The sequence below is a fragment of the Acanthaster planci genome, linkage group LG13 (genome assembly GCF_054643075.1).
Source record: "Acanthaster planci isolate LZ-2023a linkage group LG13, COTS_SCS, whole genome shotgun sequence".
Taxonomy (NCBI): domain Eukaryota; kingdom Metazoa; phylum Echinodermata; class Asteroidea; order Valvatida; family Acanthasteridae; genus Acanthaster; species Acanthaster planci.
In genome coordinates, this window is record NC_141789.1 from 12,475,491 (window position 1) to 12,495,223 (window position 19,733).

The 19,733-nt window shown below is 42.0% G+C and overlaps 1 protein-coding gene across 1 annotated transcript; it reads right to left on the bottom strand.

Annotated features, from left to right (window-relative positions):
* Positions 1 to 621: 621 nt before the first annotated feature.
* Positions 622 to 18,286, bottom strand: ergic1 (endoplasmic reticulum-golgi intermediate compartment 1). The gene is made up of 10 exons (XM_022242642.2): positions 18,032 to 18,286; positions 15,467 to 15,528; positions 14,081 to 14,153; positions 11,743 to 11,831; positions 11,399 to 11,523; positions 10,005 to 10,112; positions 8,137 to 8,203; positions 6,932 to 7,032; positions 6,081 to 6,203; positions 622 to 5,354 (listed from the first exon to the last, which is right to left on the bottom strand). Exons 1-10 carry the CDS (start codon positions 18,049 to 18,051, stop codon positions 5,247 to 5,249), a joined length of 876 nt encoding a protein of 291 aa, XP_022098334.2. The 5' UTR covers positions 18,052 to 18,286; the 3' UTR covers positions 622 to 5,246.
* Between the last annotated feature and the right edge of the window lie 1,447 nt (positions 18,287 to 19,733).

Below are 19,733 nucleotides of genomic sequence, written 5' to 3' on the forward strand. Positions count from 1 at the left end.
CTTTCCCACCGCGCATTTGAGAGTGGTAATTTTTTTTCTCTAATCCCACCCCCGGTTTACAATTTAATCCCTGGAGTTTTCCACATTCAAATGAATGCACATGGCTTAAGAACAAAAAAGATTATTCTTTGAGGACAGTTTCAAAATGTTGCTTTGCAAAAAAGCTCTGCTTTGAACGTAAGGCGCAGACTTGCTGGAGGGCTGAATAAGGGCAGGGTAAAGTTGGCCTACATACAAGCATTTTAACGATGGAAAGGTTGAGTGTATTTTTCGGGGGGGCGGGCGATTTCACATTTCGACAGCGCATCACTGCATCGATCGTGTTGCCATGCACATCGTCTCTAATGCTGCAGCGAATGGTGATTGGTCGTTCCAATGCTGCGGCGAGTGGTGATTGGTCGTTTTAATGTTGCGGCGAGTGGTAATTGGTCGTTCGAATGCTGCGGCGAGTGGAGATTGGTCGCTATGGGCCAATGTGGTAGAGTAGATATGTTGCACAAGATAGTTTGATCAGATACGGCCAATTAGTACTGATGAAGTCCAGATATAGCGGAGCGACCCAAACTGGGTAGCAAGTTAAAGCAACATCGGCAGTCGTAGTCTTCATAATAAAAGTATCACTGCCGTTTTTTAACTGACCTTTTAATTGAAACGAAAAATAAACATGAACTACAAGCACTGTAGTAAATAAATTCATGCAAAATAAAGTTCAAAATGAGTAACATACACCGGATTTTTTCATAAATACAGAAATTGCAAAAGAAGGCAAAAATACTGGATCCACTGAGACAAAAAAAATATAGCTTTGTTGAAATAAAGTGTAGAATTCTAAACCAAACCAGGTCTCCCAGACCAAAGAAAATAAAAAAGAATGAAAGCTTTGTTTTAAAAAATGGGGGATATGTATAAAAACGGCCTTTTCCAAGCAAATCACAAATAAGAATTCAAACAAATTGATGGTTAAAAAAATTCAAGAATTACAGAAATGTACTTGACAAAATTTGTTAATTGATATAAATCTACCCAGTTATTCATTGGTTGATATAGGCCTACAGTCGGGGCCCCAGTTATTAACATAAAGAAAAAACACAGAGCTACTTAAAGCATATACAGCAACTTGAGCAGGTTACCACCCAAACATCGTGGTACGTAGACTGCTGCTGGCTAATATTCTGCTAACCTCTGCAGAGCAGATGGTTAAGATTTCCTACCAAGCAGCTGGTTCTTGGTAAACTAGGTTTAGATCAAACACGGTAACTCGGTTCAGTCTGAACAAAACTTGGGTGAGTTTTATTCGTGAAAAACGGTTTGGTCCCCCGACTTTCGAGCCTCACTGGACACGGTCGGTCAGAACGATTACGACCGGGCACCAGACTACGCTTTCCATTATACTCCAACACTTGACAAATAACTTGATACCTAAAACGGTTCGTGGGAGTTCGACGACGAGGCTTGGAAACTCCTCTCATGAACTATTCCGAAGTCAGGGCAGCGAACGTGCACTGTACACTCAGAGATAATTCTCCGTCTAGACAGTAAGCCTTAGCATGATCACGGCCAAGTGGTGCGTGGAATGATTTAATGGAAACGTTAGCAAGGTTCAGAGACCTTGACAGGGTACTTAGGAATACTCGAACCAAATGAAGAGCACGATAAGATGCAATACACATTAACAAGGTCAAATAACTCCAACACCTGCAATACGGGCGATTCACAGTAGTGCGCCTCCAAGAGTTTGAAACGCATTGGCCAATCACAACGCGCGAAATTTGTCGACCCTTTCAAAACGCGCATTGGGTCGACAAATTTCGTGCATTGTAATTGGCCAACGGGTTGCAAACTCTTGGAGGCGCACTATTGTGAAACGACCGTATTATACTGACACGTGAAAAATGTAACAGCAACTTTTCATCCCTTTCGAGCTGCATTTCGAGGGTACGAATGTATAAGAATTTAGGATAATCCCTTCCTCCACTAGGTTTACCGTTACAAAATACAGAAGGTTTACAATAGTTCTTGATGCCAAAGATCGACACGGCCTGATTTGAATGTAGGTGAGTGATCACGGGACATTCTTAGGAGAAAATATGGCACTGACTGAAGTTCCGTGCAGATATTATGAGAAACACGCTGTAAATCATCACTTCAACCCTTACTGCGCGCTTCCCAATGAACATGTACATCTGGAACTCTGGCCCGGATGCTCATGACATCTGAAAATTCGCGGCCATCTTCTGAACAACTTTTAAAGGGTAGCTGAAATCAATTTGTTTCATTGTGAACACGATTTGCAACTTCTGTTTTATTATTTTGAAGGGTACATTACTTCCTCTTTGGTCTTTATGCTAATTAGCTTTTCCATATTCATGAGCAAAACTGTGACGTCGTCTCAGAAAGAAGCCTCGATGTTGCATTGGTTTATACACAAAAAGTACTGCGTTTTTGGAGATTTTGCCGAGACTTTTGATGAGACTTCACAGGAACAGTGCCCTCAGTTGTTCTGGAAAACATGGGTAACTTTGTAAAAAAAAGGGGGCACTTTTCAATGCACTTAACCGAATGGGAATGCAAGAGTTTCCATACATTGAAAAAGAATACAAAATTGAAGACAGCGAACAGCTTTCTGTCTGGGGATGATCAGCACGACCGACTTGCGCTATCGGTCGATCCCGTGTGAAATCATCAACTTAATCCCTCCCCCCTTTTCTGAAACAGTCTCCCCTTCCTTTAATAACGTGAAGTGGAAAGAAAGGCAGTTTGTCGACAGCAGAATCATCGACCAATCTCACAAGATCGACAGGTTGCACAAAGAATGGCCGATCGCCCTGCTCCCAACATTTACAAGGAAATCAGTAATGCCCATGTATTAAATTGACGTGACCACGTGCTTGGATTTATCCGCTTAGTTACTATGGAACAAATTTGGCACTGTCCCCGAAGATGGCAAAAGGACTATCAGACCGAACACTTCTGTCAGACTTCCCAGACAACCTTTTTTGTATTTTCTAACTTAGAATTTACAAAACTCTTTACCAATGTGGCTAACTACACTACAGAAATAAAGTACGACAAATATATAGGCTATTTTGTGACCCTTTTTTCTCTTTTTGACACTTTTTTTCCGAAAATAAATCCCACTTTAACCACAGATTGCGACTATAAACACGTAGCTAATACTGTCTTGCAGAAAACAAGGTGTTGAATATCATGGAAGATGATCAGGCACGATCAGGTACTAATGCACAGCTCAGAATTAGAGCACTGGCTTCCAAAGCCTCGGAAAAAAAGTTGTCGACGCAGAACTCCATTTGAATACAGCGAGTCCAACGTTGCGAGCGAGAAACGAAGCACACTATTATATAACCTGTGCTGCTCGTATTTGCGAGTCTCAGGAAAGTACAAAATGTAAAAGGTTGGTAAGAAAAACATTAATAACAAACTAAGAATCGTACTTTGCTGATGGAGACATTGACGACTTATCTTGAAATTCAACCCAAAGTGCCATGTAATACTCTAACAAGCATCCACCTTATATACTGTTCCCCGATTTGTTACTTTGGGCTCACAACCTATCGGTGAACGTTTGGGGAAAAACGGGGAGAGGATGGCGTGGCACCAGTGTCCATAATCTGTCGCCCCTTTCTAAACGCGCACAAGGTCGACAGATTTCCCGCATCGTGATTGGCCAACGCGTTGCAAACTCTTGGAGGCGCACTATTGTGAAATGTCCGTATTAACGGGAGTATTTAATACAATGCTTTCACTACAAACCTCGAAATTGCACCTTTAGGTTTCAATGAACCTTATTTCAAATTTCATTTTGCTATTTTAATCTGTAATTGTTTAATAGCAAAACTGGGGTGCCAATGTTGCATTGATTAGTGCGCAAAACACTTGCGCGAACGTGAAGTTTTTTATGTTGTCATCAATTTCCATTTCTTTGGCAAATGATTGCTGTGGAATTAGGTCGCAATAAGCCGGGGAGCAAACGTTTTCTCATAAATTTTTCAAAGAGCAACTTTGGGATTCAAAACTGAAACAGGAAAACACATCAACTGAAGAGTGTATTTCCTGATTTACATCACAGAAACAGCACCCTCACTAGTCCAGAAAGGCTTAGGCAATTTTGAATGTATAAAAAGTGCACTTTTCATTACATGCAACTCCACGAGGATTTCCAACCATTTTCATACATTGAAGGAGAGTACAAATATGGATAAAAAGTGAGTCTAGGAAAAAAAATCATGGAGTGGATCCTTGAACTTCTGCCTGAACTTTCGAAGGGCTTGCAGTCCCATGTAAGGTAACTGACCGAGGTTCAACTTTCCTCGATCCTGTAAAATCTCACAAACTGGTGGGTTGAAGAATTGGAGGGGGTTGGAGCTTAAGACTTTGGCGACTGGTGATTTGTTTGAACAATTTGATATTTAGTGATTTGATGAATTTTTTGTCACTTGGTTTGATGTGATGAGGGTCTGGAGTTAATCTGAAAGGCATTGGAATACGATCCCCCAAAACGGTGCATCTTACAGAATTCTTAAGGCAAAACAATAGGTCATTACAGTACAGAAAAGAAACCTCTAAACCTGAGTCAAGTTACAGAAGGGTAGAGAAAACAGAGGGGATTTGTACAGGCCAGCTAATCTGTCCATTATCTCTTGGAATGCTTGTCTGACAACATTCCATACACTGTTTCAGCTGTTGATGGAAGCTCGTCAGGATCATATGCATTGAGTGTTAAAAGATTTCAGAACCGACAGAACCCGATTTCTTAAGCAAAGGGAGAAGTCCAAAACTACCCTGTTCAAGTTTTGGCTTAGCAGTAAAAAAGTAAATATTCATGCTTGTGTTCTTCGTATGCAATCCCCTTTGATTTGTTTTGATCGCAAGATAAAACTTGGTCACAAATTTGGTCCCAGATCCAAAAACTACTGTCTGTACAGGCTCTTGAAACCAGGATCGGTGCCATTTTGCCAATCACTGGGGTCATCCAAGACTGAATCTGCAGCTGTTGTCCAGGACTGTTGAGTCAGCAACAACAACATTCGACCAGCTTTTTTTCTCCTTTTCCCCCAAATAAAAACATGCCAGACAGCATTTTCATTAGGCAATTTGTGTCAGTCCACTCTCTACTGCAAGGAAGGGTTTTTTGACAATTGGCTGGGTAAGATTGAGAGAGGTTGCAAATGATCCCAAGAGGCCTTGAGAGTGGCTATCCACGGAATGAGAAGCACACCTGCAGCAGGTCAGTGAAGCTTGCCCAGTTCAGCTTTCCGGAAGACCTCCGCTGCCGTGAATATTAAGGAATCGATTATGCCGGCAACGGTGAAGGTACCACCGACGATGGCGCATATCTGATACAACAGAAAAGCAGTTGATAGGGGGAGAGAAAGAGATTGAAGATTTGTAACGGTCGGCCATCACTAAATCCAATCAATCAGGAGGATTGAAGGGGTGTTGCTGGAGGGGAAAGGGCTGTGAGAGGGGGACATTGTAAGAAATCCACCTGTCGTCAAATGTTGTTCCATTCTTGTTTGAACAGAATGCTCACGTTTTATTTCTAGAACCCTGCCTCGACAGACCAATTTGTTTCTTTCAATCGGAAGTGTCAGCATCCCGAGTTCAGATATTGATCGAGTGAAATACTGCATTTACTGTTAACTGCCTGCCATTTTTCATGAAGAGCCGCGCTTCAGCACTCACCCTTGTGCACGAGTGCGCACTTTCATTTGACCAGCTCCTGCACGTTTATATCCACATGGCTTTTTTTAGTGTCACACTATGCCATGCATTGGCCCAAATATTTCACATCATGTGATTAGCGACTGGCCAATTAGATGACGGAATTCGTTCAGGTGTTGCGTGATACATCATCAGTGCGTTCAATTACTTCTTCCCGCACCTCATTTTCCGCTTTTTGTGCCCAAAGTTACCCAGATTCATACAACCAGAGAGCAGATTTTGTTTCTTCCCTCTGAAGCCACGTTGCAACATTCTCACTTCGCTGTTGTTGATTTTATCCATTAATTATTATGTTAATTCACAAAATAAAGGACAGGCTACTCGATTCTTCTACTCACAGTTGTGATGAAGGAATAAAATGGCGCCCGCTTCTCGTGATATTTCACCGTGATTGGGCTGATGTCGTAGCGGAACCATATGGCGGGTAGAACCCGGTGGCCATGGCCGAAACTCTGATATTCCTGCAACCGAAGCAAGAGCGAGAGATGTCGCCAGTCTCCCTATCACTGTCAAACTGTCCGCAGATCTTGCGAGGCTCCACACCACATGGAAATCTACATGGACCCTCGACAGGTCAGTTCAGAACGTCCACATGGTGGCAAAACTTCTCAAATTTTGTGGTGGGGGGGGTCGGAGGAAGCCTCATCACCCCGGCAAAATATCTGCGCCCCCCCAATGCCCCGCATGAAATCTTGAAATGGGCACAACTGGAGTTCAAGCGACAGTCAGTGTGCTTTCGGTGCACCCCCCCTTCCAAAAATCTGTTACAACCTTTGTCCCCCCCTCCAAATTTCAACAAAGTTAAGCCACTCGGTTACGGCTCCCAATAATGGCATAGCTAGAGTGTTTTCTTGGGGCACACAGGGTGCACACAATTTTCCTGGGAGGCACGGAAAACCGAGGACTATGGCCTGGAAGTAGGTTTTGTACATTTCAAAATTTTAATGAGGGGAGGGGGAGCGCATCAGGGCCAACACGAAAGTCACCAGATTATCCCTCAAAATTTGGACACACCGAAAGATGAGAGTACTTAAGCTTTGTTTTTGAGGTGCGTCTGAAAAAAAAAAATTGGAGAATTAAATATACTGTGTTCTGTTGACCAGCACAGATTGCACCCTGTTGAAATGGGCAGGGTTATGCCAGGCTCTTTCAGAGGAAATTACACCAAACACAAGGAGGCTCCATGTACCTTGTACGCAAAAGTATACTGATAAGAAATGTTCTGGTTGCCCCAAAGATCTTCATACACCGTCGGGACGATCTTGATGTAATAATCATGGGATGACTCGGCTGTTAAAAAAAAAAAAAAAAATCAGGCAAATATTCTGATCATCTGATGATGGTTGAACTTGGTTCTTGATGCTTTGCAGCACAACGTTGAATGCACAACTCTCGTCCACACTCATACTAGACGAAAGGCTTCAATCCCCCCCCCTTCGGCCCCACCCCTCTCTCAAACTGGAGTCGAGTCACGAGACTGAAATTGGCTGAATTAGAGACGAGTGGCAGATGCATTTAACATGTATTAATCTACTCTTTATCGCTAACAGCTCGTGTGCACTCCAGCTGGGTTCCTCCCCCCTCTTAAGTAAACATGTACATGCATTTATCAGCCAAATGAGTTACTAGTTATTTTTCCCAGGGACGACTGGCATCGGAATCTTGATAGAATTGCAATTCTTTTGTCGATAACAGCTCATGTGAACCCCAGCTGGGTTCCTCCCCCCTCTTGTACCATGATAGATTACATATACAAGCATTTATCAGCCAAAGAAGCCTGTTATCTAGCAAGCCTTTGGAATTTGATAGCTGAAACGAAACCTCAAAGTAGGTCACTGGGGCACATTCCGTTGGGTACATGCCACATTGCTAATTTACATGTCTTTGCTAAACAGTGGTATTTCCTGGACAACCTTAAAATGATCCAAATATTAATGATTTTGATACGGTGTATATAGTTGCATTACGTAGTAACATCTCCAGTTGTAAACTACTGAATAAAAACTACAAATTTCAAAACATTTCCAGGCAGATGAATGGTAGTTCTAAAGTTATTTTTCCCAGGGACGGCTGGCAGCGGAATTTTGATAGAATTGCAACTTTTGTATGGAATGGGAGTTGATTCCCAAAATTTCGGTATCACCCAAGCTTACAGCAGCTCCCCACCTGAGATTGCTTGGCAGAGGTGAATGTGGTGACAGCTCCGCTTCGGTGACCAGTTTTTACACTGGTCCCCCTGAAGAGGTCTTCCAAAACATTTTGATTACAACCTTCGGTAACATTCTAGGGTTGCATCTGTAGGAGGGGATAACTTCTGAAGAGGGGGGGGGGTTGTTGCACAATTTGTACAGTAAAGAAAGCCAAACAGTGTGTGCACTGTATTTGTAGTCTTACCTTTGGCATTCAACCTGTCTTTTTTTAAAAGTGGGTTGAAAGCTGCTCTCCGCCCAACAGATGAATTCTGATTGGAAACAAGAAAATCTTGCCTTCAATTGGGATTAAATAAACACCACTTTTTACGGACTCCAATACCTTTAATTACCATTACGGAAAGCCTTTCTCTTCACAACAAAGTTTCGAATGGAATGTAGAGAAACATGCAAATGACCAGCACATTGGTCAGTACACTGGTCAGTACACTGGAGTGACTGGATAAACCGCATGGCAAATATAGGCCTTAGGGGTGATATTGGAGGATGCAAATCCATAGAACTGTAGGAACATACAGCGGGGGGCCTGCAGCAATGTTCTTGTGATTTTTCATTGCTATATAGCACCATTTCTCTAGGAAGCGCTATGGTTAGGTGAATGCTGCACTTCAGTGCAAAGGGCAAAAAGTTACAGTGAATTTTGCAGCTGTGCATTTCTGCTTTCGGCTTAAACAGCGCATTACGCAGGCTTCGATATGAACCGTGCAATACAGTTATCTATCACCACTGTTGGTTGCCATGGAGTGACCAATTAGAATTAAGAGTTCAAGTTTGCATGAAGATGAAACCTCAATGACAACACCTCTACAATCTAGAGTTTCTGGGGTCAGATATCACGCGCCTGAGGCCTGGCCTGGTTGGAGGTTGATATGAAATATTCAAATGTCAACAGTAAAGGGTGGTTATTATCTCCGCTGACCCACTTTCTTGTTGCACTATACATGTACATTAATGTCGTTATCAGTACATGTAGATAAGGGGTTGCAACTTGCAACCTGATGCCTGCAGTAAGCAAACTTTGAGGTCCTCTCGGGCAGAAAGTTGGACTTTATGTAAAGCATGGGTAGAAATGTGTCCGGTCCCTAGAGCAGTTGCTTTGATCGATTGTAGTAATACAGACCCACATGCACGGCACATTAATATCTAGTCAATCACACACAACAGCAAATATACGTATGTGCTAATATCCACTGAGCTGCATGATTTTGATGGCTTGTTTCCAGTCGTAATTTCAGGCAAATCCAACAGGCTGAGTGTCCACCACCCATGCTTTTTTTTGTGTGTGACCATGGAGCTTGTCAATTTAACCAGTTCAAGAAATTTTTTTTTAATGCAAAGAGTTAGTGTCATTCAGGCTAAAAGTACACAAAAAAAATTGCGTAAGCTCTTACGAATGTGCCAGCCTGAGGGGTTTCTGGCCATTTGTTGCACATGCCGTGGGCCAGTGTGAACACCTGGCTTTGTCACACAAATACAGGTAACCCAAACTTCCAAAGACCTGGTGACGCAGACGCCCTGCTTTTTGTGGCAAATGTGGACCCCCCCCAGCTCTTGTGTGCCGTCTATAGACCTGGTCAGCTTTTACACCGTGTACATGCACTCCTTTAGCGACCTATACGAACCTGTGCAATGTGCACAAATACAGGCATGAAATATATGTGGGTCTTTATTTGGTGCATTCAGGTAGCTCAATGTTGTGTTACGGATGTGACCAGGATATTCAGATATTTTGCTGCTACACGTTGCTAGTTACGCATGTTCCTTTGAATCTACAATGCCTCACCTGCAGAGTGAAGAGGCTTTTATAGACTGTACATTGACTACACTGTGACGGATCAAAGAACAATATCCCAACACTCCCTTATTAACGTCTTAGTCAGATGGTATTTGACGTCACATGAACCCAACAACTTTCTATTCCAAGCAACAGACACAAAAACTGTGGCACATTACAACAACGATCTACGTGTTTTCTAGAAATAATTTCCAACGTGTGTGACGAAGGATTGACGAGTCATGTATTTTCCTCGTCTGACGGTTAGACACACTTACCGATAAATCATCTCCAAAGGACACTTGGTCGATAAAGTGTGCAAAATCCGGCTTGGCTGGCTGGTTCATACCTGCAGCATGCGTCGACACGTGAAAATTCCCTGGAACCTGGTACAGACAAATGAAATTTACATTTGTTTTTCTCTCTCTGTTTTTGAGTGGAGCTAATCTTGCTAGGAGACACAGGTTCTTTTTTTTTTTTTTTAAGTATATGTATTCGCAAGACGCTGCAAGGCCAGAGAAATTGAGGCTGTAAACTGACCTACTACTGCGCCACTGTGTGAGGATTAGTGCATACCACACATACAGTCTATTCACCATGCAGCTGCTGGTTCAATGGGGCCTGCTGCTGGACAAAGCCCTCCATTCAGGGCATACCACAGCCCAGCAGTTGCTGTCAAAATAATCTGGCCGTGAAGGGGTTAACCCTCCTTTGGTTTTACAGCACAAATGTGCACAAATGCCCACAGTCACTGGTGAGCATGTTTTTTCCATACGGAACTCAAACATGCACAGGTTCAGTGTGTACACAGTAGATTGCCAGCACAAAATGACCCAGGGTCTTTTGTGCAGTCCTCTTCACTGCATTTGGTTTACTGCACAATTATGCACATGAAACAGTGAAGCACAGTTGTTGGGCAGCACAAAAGTGCAATCCTGTGAGGGACAGTTGGTGCAGTGCACAACACAGCTGTGCTTCTTTGAGGTGTTTACAAAGTGACCCAGAGAGTGACTTCAGCATAGGAGGGTTAATACAGGTATTTGAAGTTTTCTGCTGTGCAAATAATTATTGGAGAAATATAAACCAACAAGGTGTCAACCTAGCTCTTACGTGTATTTATTTGAACACAAAACCATTTCCTGCATCAATCATTGTTTTGCATAGTTTACGGGAGCACATATTCGAAGTACTGTATTACATTAACCCTAACCATCCTCAATCCTTTAAAATCTTCCGGGTGGTTTGGGAGGATTTCAGAGGATTGAGGCTGCAGTGCTGATTGCGAAGGCTGTGGGTAAGACCCTGTGCTTTTTATGTTCGGCCATGCATAAATTCATGCCTACAGTTTAGGTGAAATCTTCCTTACTGCTCCAGAATATTATTCAAACTGCCTCAACACAATGAGAGGAATTGCCGGAGGATTTTGGAGGACTGAGGCAGAGGGCATCCCCCCCACAGAACATATGCAAGAAAGATCACAGGATTTGGGGGGATTTTGAAGGACTGAGGGTGTCTCCTAGCCAAAAGGGTCTAGGCAGTTTGGGAACCTACGTTAAGCTATGCTCATCGATTCTAAATAGGCTACGTTACTGGCGGCCACTTCAGATTGGACGATAGAAGTCAACATCTCTGCAAATAATGCAGATGTGCACACTTGGAAGAATGCGCCTACCTTATTGACAGTGAATGTTGTTTCAAACAAGCAGCCCTTCATGTTGTTTATGGGCGTCTTCTTGGTGTTGTCAACATAACCAACTTCATGTCGGCCCATGTCATCTTGTATATCTAGTCCAAGAACTGGAAACAACGAAAACATCAAAGTTAAAATAGTCCGCCATGATCATCCTTCCAACTTTTCATTACCTCTGCCAACGGGTTATTCGACAGATCACAATTACGCAGAAGAGGGCACCGTAAAAAGCGTGTCGAGTGGAAAGTGCAAACGACAAGCAAATAGCAGATGGTGATCATAATACACAAATACAAGGGACTGAAACAAAACAAAGTGAGCCAGACCTGAACAAGACAGTCTCGGAAGGGTAATGTTTAGCCGGACGTCCAGCCGTTCCACAGTTCCTGGGTTGTCAACGTAGAGTTCGCTGACCCTGAAGATGGCATCAAAAAGACCGGAGTACAGTGTGAGCATGCGTAAAGGTGTGGGACATGTGAGAAACCACACAAACTTGCTTTTCCGGATTTTGCACCACGTCATCTAACAATATGTCATGTAACACAATCAACATACATGTACATGTGTATACAGTATGCATGCATGCGGGTATGTATTTCATCCCTGCTCATTGAGCTCACATCTGAGCAATCCCGAAACTACGCGAACCCTCTCAGCTCCCTGGGGAGCCAAGGGTGAATCCGAGGGGAGGGGAAAGGGAAGAAGAAAGGAGGCCCGCAATTTGGCCAAAGTGCTGAAAAATTGAAGCTTAACCTTTCTTCACAGCACAGGCAAATCAACGTTTGGAAAGCACAGAGAACCGTGCACTTCCATGCGCACAAAATGTGTCTTAGAAACAGTTCCGAAAAATTAGGAATCTCCAAACTGCTACAGGTATAATACATGCACTTAACCTCGTACAATACAGATAATAAATCAGAACATCAGAACAACAAGTCCATGTACCACACTTATTTTGACTTTGGCTGAGTAAAACAATGTTGGCGCTCTCTTTGCCCCAAAATGCCAACAGAAGATCCAGTGGTCAATTCTTTTTCAAATTGGACAGGTACATGTATGCACGGATTCCTTTTTGCCTGTTCCTTCATTTTTTTACTTTCAGATTCAAACCCACTGTTGACAAACTAGTCACATGCTGGAGATGAGACCAAGTCGGAGACGATGCACATGAATGAAACAGCAGCCATAAAAGAATCACCAAGCTTTCAATGCATCCACGCATCAAGTGTATCTCCTGTTGCTTTACTGTGCTGTGCTTGTTTGATTTTGCAATTCAAATATGGATTTTTATCACAGCAGATGCAAAGACATCTGCCGGATTACAATATGCCCTGCAAACAAGTGTCGTTTGCATAGGGAATCAACAGTCTACCCAAACACGACTCAAACCGCAGGTTGAAATAGCCAAATGCATTAGCATGAGGACTTTTATTAGCCACGTGTAATGCTGAATAATTTCACTGTATCTTTTAACATGGCCAAATTTTTCATTTTTGGTATTCAAAACCTCAAAGAGCCCATGTCGTCTCGACACATTATATTTTTCCAATTGTGTGGGGTCCTTCAGCCACGGTCAGGGTTTCTCTCCACTAGTTCTTGTGAGGCTTTCGAAATCAATTTCCAAAAGCAAAAATTAGACAAAGCAGATCAGACTGACGTAATATTCTCATCATAAAAGACCTATTTTGCCGAGTCAGGTCGGACAGAAATGTTAATGCAGATTGCACCGAGTGCACGGGCTGCAATGCTTGACGTGAGCTACATGTAAACTTTACAAAGTGACCATACTCATAAAATATAACATCACACACAAGACTGAATTCCAACTCCACAGCTGTACTCATAACAGATGTCCTTACAAGCCTCCAAAGTGTCAAGAAGATCAGTCACGAGATGGTCAAGATTTCACTGCCCCCTCCCCCTTAGGGTTAAGAATGAAGCCGCACCTTCTGATCAAACTTCCAAGCTCTATATGACAATTGCCGTGTAATGAATATTTCTCTAAGTGGGTTTCCCGATGTGACACACTTCAAAAAGTCAATCATTTCCTCAAGCTGGTGAGAAACTTTTTTTCTTGAAGGAGTCACATTAAACCAATATACAGTCGGACCTTGTTAATAAGACGTCCTTCAGACTAGGCAAATCACCTTGTTATAACACGAATCTTGTATTATCAGGAATGAAAACAATGAAAAACAAAAGATCAGGACCTACAAATTTCCTTGTTATAAGGAGAAGCTGGAACTAACGAGGCTTGACTGTACTACATGTAGCTCAAACACCACACTTCAGGTTGACCCCCAAAATAACTTCTTTTTTTGGGGGGGGGGCCATTTAAAGCCGACGGCTTTCTGTTTGAATTTGACATTAAAATCAAGTTACATTGTGCTCTGTGCAAATCATCAACAACAACATGCTGGAATTTTACTTTTTGTGCGATCCAAGCTATCATCCTGTCAACATTGCTGTGATGAAATCTTAGAAATATAGTTTGAGAGTATTTCCATGTTTTAGGGGACGTCATGTTCGTTCCTGAACTGGATTTTTTTAGCCTTGGTATCTTCAACCGTGTTTCTACTGACCAGCTGCATTGTAACAAAAGTTCACTATAAGTGGCAGTGGAGTGGAAGCATTATTTGAAATAAATCATATACTCGTACTTACACATCTGGCTTGATGAACGATGTGAACTCGGACAGTAGTAAGAACACAATGAACAGAATGCTGCAGATTGACACTGCCAACAGATTCAAGAAAGACATGTTGCTTCTTTAGGTTTTGCGAGCTAGATTTCTTTTATATCTCAAAGTGCAGCTGGAGTTCAGAGATTGGGATTAAAGTTGGGGGGAAAAAAAATTAAAAAGGAAACATTTCTGGGAAAGGAGAACTCTAGCAAGAAACAAGAATGGTGTGTCCAAACCAATTCTACGGTACTGTGTTAATGGTAACCCTGGCCTGTAGAACTACATTTGTTGTATAAAAGCCAAACTCAATAGCCTTCAAGACAACATCAAGCTCATCACAAGCTACATACTGTACACATGTACATCCAGTTTTTCTTGTGGTGGTGGGGAAAACCATTTCTGTTGTTTTAACCAATAAATGACCTTGACCTTTGACTTATGGGTCCAAAAAACTTATCTCTGAAGGTCAGGCACAAGGGCACACACACACTTGCTCAGTTCACGGACCATGTACATGTAGTTGTGGGAACAAACAATCCTCGTTACACCAATTTTGTGAGGGGGCCCAAAAAATTATGGTGACAGAGAAATGTGCCAACTCAGTCTGAATTTCCCTAACAAAAGAAACTGTTCCCTTAACCTAATGAAGGCCTACATGTACATGTGCCAGCATACAGAACCCAGTACATGTATGTACATCCCTCCTGCTTCGAATCTCGCATCACTGCAGCGAATGACTGTTACATGAACATGTACAGACATCTATATACTGTACAAAAAGCTAACAATTGAGCCCTCTGTGAACTATTGCAGCAAATTCATACATGTCCTGGTAGGCCACCGACAGGGCTGCACCGAATATCCGAATATTCAATCAATTATCGAATGTTCAAACAATATTTTCTGAATTTGAATATTTGAATGCAGAATTCATGAAAAAGGAAGGGAAAATTTTCTTTTGTTTTAAATGAGAAAAATTGCACTATGGAGGCTTGTTTCAAGCAGATTCAAATGAAAAGCAACAGAAATCTCACAAAGAAAAAGTAAACTATTCTTTAAAAAATCTAACGGGAATAGATATTTCCAAAAGGGCAACAAGTATTGTTTGTCTGTTAATTCTTGCTAAATCATGGCTGGAGATACTCCTAGACGTGAGAAGCTATAATGAACAATTATGTGCGTTATTGCAACTGATTTTGCTTACAGTTTGTTCATCAACAATCTGCTGGTTCGTATGACTAAATATGCAGATATATTCGATTGAACTATTGTATGAATAGTGAATTATTTGAATTGACTCAGCCCTAGCCAAAGAACATGAAGGCTGAGTCCACAGTACATGTACATGTACTATCCTTTGACTTACCGGCAGCTCCAGTTAATGTTGGCTGTGTCAAGTCCTTTGGGATCTTTCTGTAGACATCTAGTCTGTATTCATAGACCAAAATGTATAACATTTGTCAAGACGGGCTTCCATGCACAGCCTGCATGGTATTAAATTTCATAAATGCCAACATCATCTTAAAAAGGGGTCTGAGAAAGTACCCTAGCTATTCCCTTTTCCTTGCTAAAAGGTCCCCCTTTTTTGCACTTGTTGGCATTGGTGAGGCTCAAAAATTGTCAAGGCTTGATGTACATGTAGGACCCTTTCTACCATGAACTTGGGTCCAAGAAGAATTTCATACAGTCAGTCAGAAGTATATATATGATTAGTTGATGAACACTGTTGCTAATGTACGACAGGTCCATCACATTACCAGTAAATCACGTCACAGACACTTTTTGCCTCATACGTAATAAGACTATATTATTACTACAGAAAATAGAGGCCCACATCATAACTCTTGGGACCGTCCCTGCATTCAGAGAAGTTCCTTTATTTGGGAACGAAACCAGTCTCCTGAAAGAGAGAATGTCTCCTTCATGTCTCCTTTCCCAAGTGGGCTTACGTCCAAAATATCTACATGCTAGTATCTATTTTTTCTCTCATATTTTCCATTCATACATGCATTTAGATATTTAAGTTGTTTTCAAGAACTTTATGCCATGTCACTTGATTAATTATATCATAAAGAATAAATTTTAGAAAAAAATTGTTTTGATGTGTTTTTTTGCCCACCCTTTATGTACCTCTGCAGACTCCTGCTAATCCTGGGCTCGAAGTAAACAGTACACAAATATAACATGTAGGCAACTATACACAGAACTCTTGGGGGAAAGGAGCAGCATTTCTATGGGTACATAACAAGAATAAGATCCCTGTTCATGCCCTGTTAAACGTTATGTAGAGCTTATGGCGAAAAAAGGCCCGTTTTCTGTGGGTTCGTGGCAGATGTCTGACTCCACAGTTCTGGGGGTACTGAACGCATAACTGTCTCAACCGACGACTTGTCTCAACGGATGACTTGTCTCTCTTTTTTACGTACGGACGGTCGAGGTGTTCGGACCCCGCCTAGACTTGAATCAAGTCGGACTTACGTTGCTCTTCCCTAGTTAGCCATCCCTTCAGCTGGTATACACTATAAATGGTCACTGCGTTTCGCCCGGCAGCTCGCATAACCCTTATAAGGTGCCCTCATTTAATAGCCTTTATTGTACAATGTACGTCAACATCACCAGTCGGTAAGTTCGACTTTAAGGATAAGCCAATCAGACCCCCCCGTTGGTGATATGTAGTTATTCATAATTGCACAAACGGCATGATCTTGCATAATGTATAGGAATTTCCACCAATCAAAGTAGTCAGACTTGTAGACTTGTTCATTATAATGCAGGTATGAATGACAAAAAACAAGTCCGGCAATGTGATGGCTGCCACCACTTTTGGTAGATGAGCCCATTCGCTGTGTACAAACAATTGGCAGATTCGTCAAGTCGGAATTTCTGAACTGAACTCATACTGTAGTCATAGCAATGAGTGGATGACACGAGGGCGCAAAGCAAATAACGGTGTGTGGTCTTGATATTTATCCAAAGCAGAAACGAAGGCATCACAGAGATCCCAACTTGAGTCAAGTCTAGACAACAAAATGCCTGAGTAGAACTAGGCCCCTACTCACTGATCTCTATTATCTATGCACTAGACAGGCAGCTCAGCAGTAACTGCCTACGTGTGAATTGAAGTGACCAGGCGGCCATGGGATATTTAATACGATGGTCTCCAACTTCAGTCCATTCACTAAGCATGCTAAGTGCACGGCACAAAAAGCCAGTGACTTGAAAAATGCCATTGTATTGAACAGTCTAAGATGGCCGTGCAGTCGCTTCAATTTGCAGAGCAGAGCTGCCTATCCAGTGTACAGAGACCAGTGAGTAGTAGTACTCTACTCAATAGTACACTACTACTAGTCACATAGCCCTAGTACTAGTAGGCACTATTAGGGTGCAGACCACTAATTCAAGCCAGCTCATTAGCATTCTGGCCAGCTCATTAGCATTAAAAGTGCCCCACAGTATCTTTTGAACAAGGAGATTGTTTGGCCCCCAGAATGGTGAGATTGTGTAAATCGCTGCCGGGATCAACTCCCCGGGTCTTTGAGCTTTCATATGAGAGCAGAATGGCTAAAAACTACGGTTGAAAAATGGTCCTAAGTGCCCGAGAAAGTTGAGGGTTGCTTGAAAAATGGCTGCAATCAGACTTCAGAAGAATCACTTTTGCCGTTTTGGGGGGGGGGTGATTTTGTTTGTGGGAATAAGTAAAAATGTAATTGGTTAACCCACAAACACTTGAATAGAAATTGAAAGACAAGTGACCAGAAAAGAATTTCCTTTGTGTTTCAGAAATCTCAGGGATGTTGGCGTGCATGTTATTGGGCCCTGAACAGTGCTGATTTTACACTGTTTTCAATGGGGCTTGAATTAGTGGATTGAACCCATTACTAGTGTGTTGTTAGATTCGACGTCCGGAAACTGGGCCCACTGCTTCACTCACCTTCTTATGTCAAATCCCATTGTTATTCAGAAACCTAAAGGTCAACTGCAAACGACTCGTGATTAAGCCCGTTAAAGATGTTTGTTTACATGCAGAACCACCTTGAAAACAAGTACAATAAGATCAAAGTCACGATGAAAACACGCCGGTGACCTACATACATGTACCAATATGCCTACTAATTGTATCACATGAGCATCATCTCTCCAACTCGCGCGCATTCGATATGTGCATGCAGCATGTGAAGTGGTCTGAACTTGGACTCGCAAAGTATAAGAATGGGAGCCAGACTACCTGGTTTCAACAACCACATGGTGGCTTGTGATTGGCGGACTCCTTGGGTACCATTCACCATATCTAGCAGTGCAAGAGAGTACAAAAGCGAATACGTCACGCGCACGCGCAGTGTGTAAAAGGCATAAGCGCGTGAACCAGCGCGTGAACCAACACGCGCGCGTACTCCATTTGTTTGCACTGCACTTTCTGGTTCACAGTGACGTCACACTTCGGTACTCTTACATGTAAATACTGCAGCCTGGATTCGGGCACGTACGGAAGCGTATAAGGGCCACTTGCAAAAAAAAAAAATTTTGAGATACTATCTTGCCGCGGCAAGTTACTATCTCGCCGCGGCGACTTACTATCTCGCCGAGTTAGCTCAAACTAGCTCAACTCGCTGCATATTAGGACTCAGTCTAGATACCAGACCCAATGACTCTGGCTAAACTTCTAATCAATGGTCATGTGTCACCAAATGTCCATGTGACCAACACTCTCCCAGATTTCCGAGAATAGTCGAACTATTCCGACCTTATCCTGTCCATATTGAATTCAGTTTAACGGCAACACTTTTTTCTTTAATGCTCCTCGAAATGGTAAATTTTTTACAAAGATTAAAATGAATAAAATTGGTAGCCAAATGAGTAAAGGGAGAGGAAAAAGACTATTCGGATTGTATCGGTAATTTTCGGGTATTTCCGGCCGCGTCTGTACCAAGAATTTTGTGAACCGTCCAGGTTATATCGGTCGGAGTACTCCCCAATTACGAAGCAGAAATAGGGCCGAAAAGATTGGAACAAGTTTGATAAACGGACAGTATTTTTAATTGAACGTGTTTTAAAGTGAATGTCTTGTTTTTAATTCGTAATTTAGAAATTTTAAAGAGTGGATGAATTTTCATTGACGCAGTGTATTTTCTAGATGCCAAAGAATTTTAAAAGAACGTAAATTTTTACAAAGACAAAAAATAGACCGAATTTTTAAAGTCCCAACTTTTTTCAGGTTGAAATAAAATATTTTGTACAGAATAGATTGAACATATTTTGAAAATGGGAACACCTTTTCAGTGTGTAAAGCAGCTATTCGGTGCACGTATTTTACACATCCCCATGCCATCCTAAATGAGCGAGCATCCCAATTAATATAAATCCAAATTTATTATTAACCACGAATAAAAAGCAACTTGTGAAAATTTCGCTAAAACAGTTTTGGAAAAATATGCTTCACTTTTTAAAAAATATACTTGAAGCACTATGAGGCTTTTGCAGAATACCGTCTAAAAGATCGAATACTTTGTATTCGCGGCTTTGGATGCATTCTCAATTCGGATGCTTTATCAGATCAGATGCATGATTTCTCAGATCAGATGCATGATTTCTCAATTAAGATGATTTCTGAATTCGGATAAAATGAGATTTCCGTA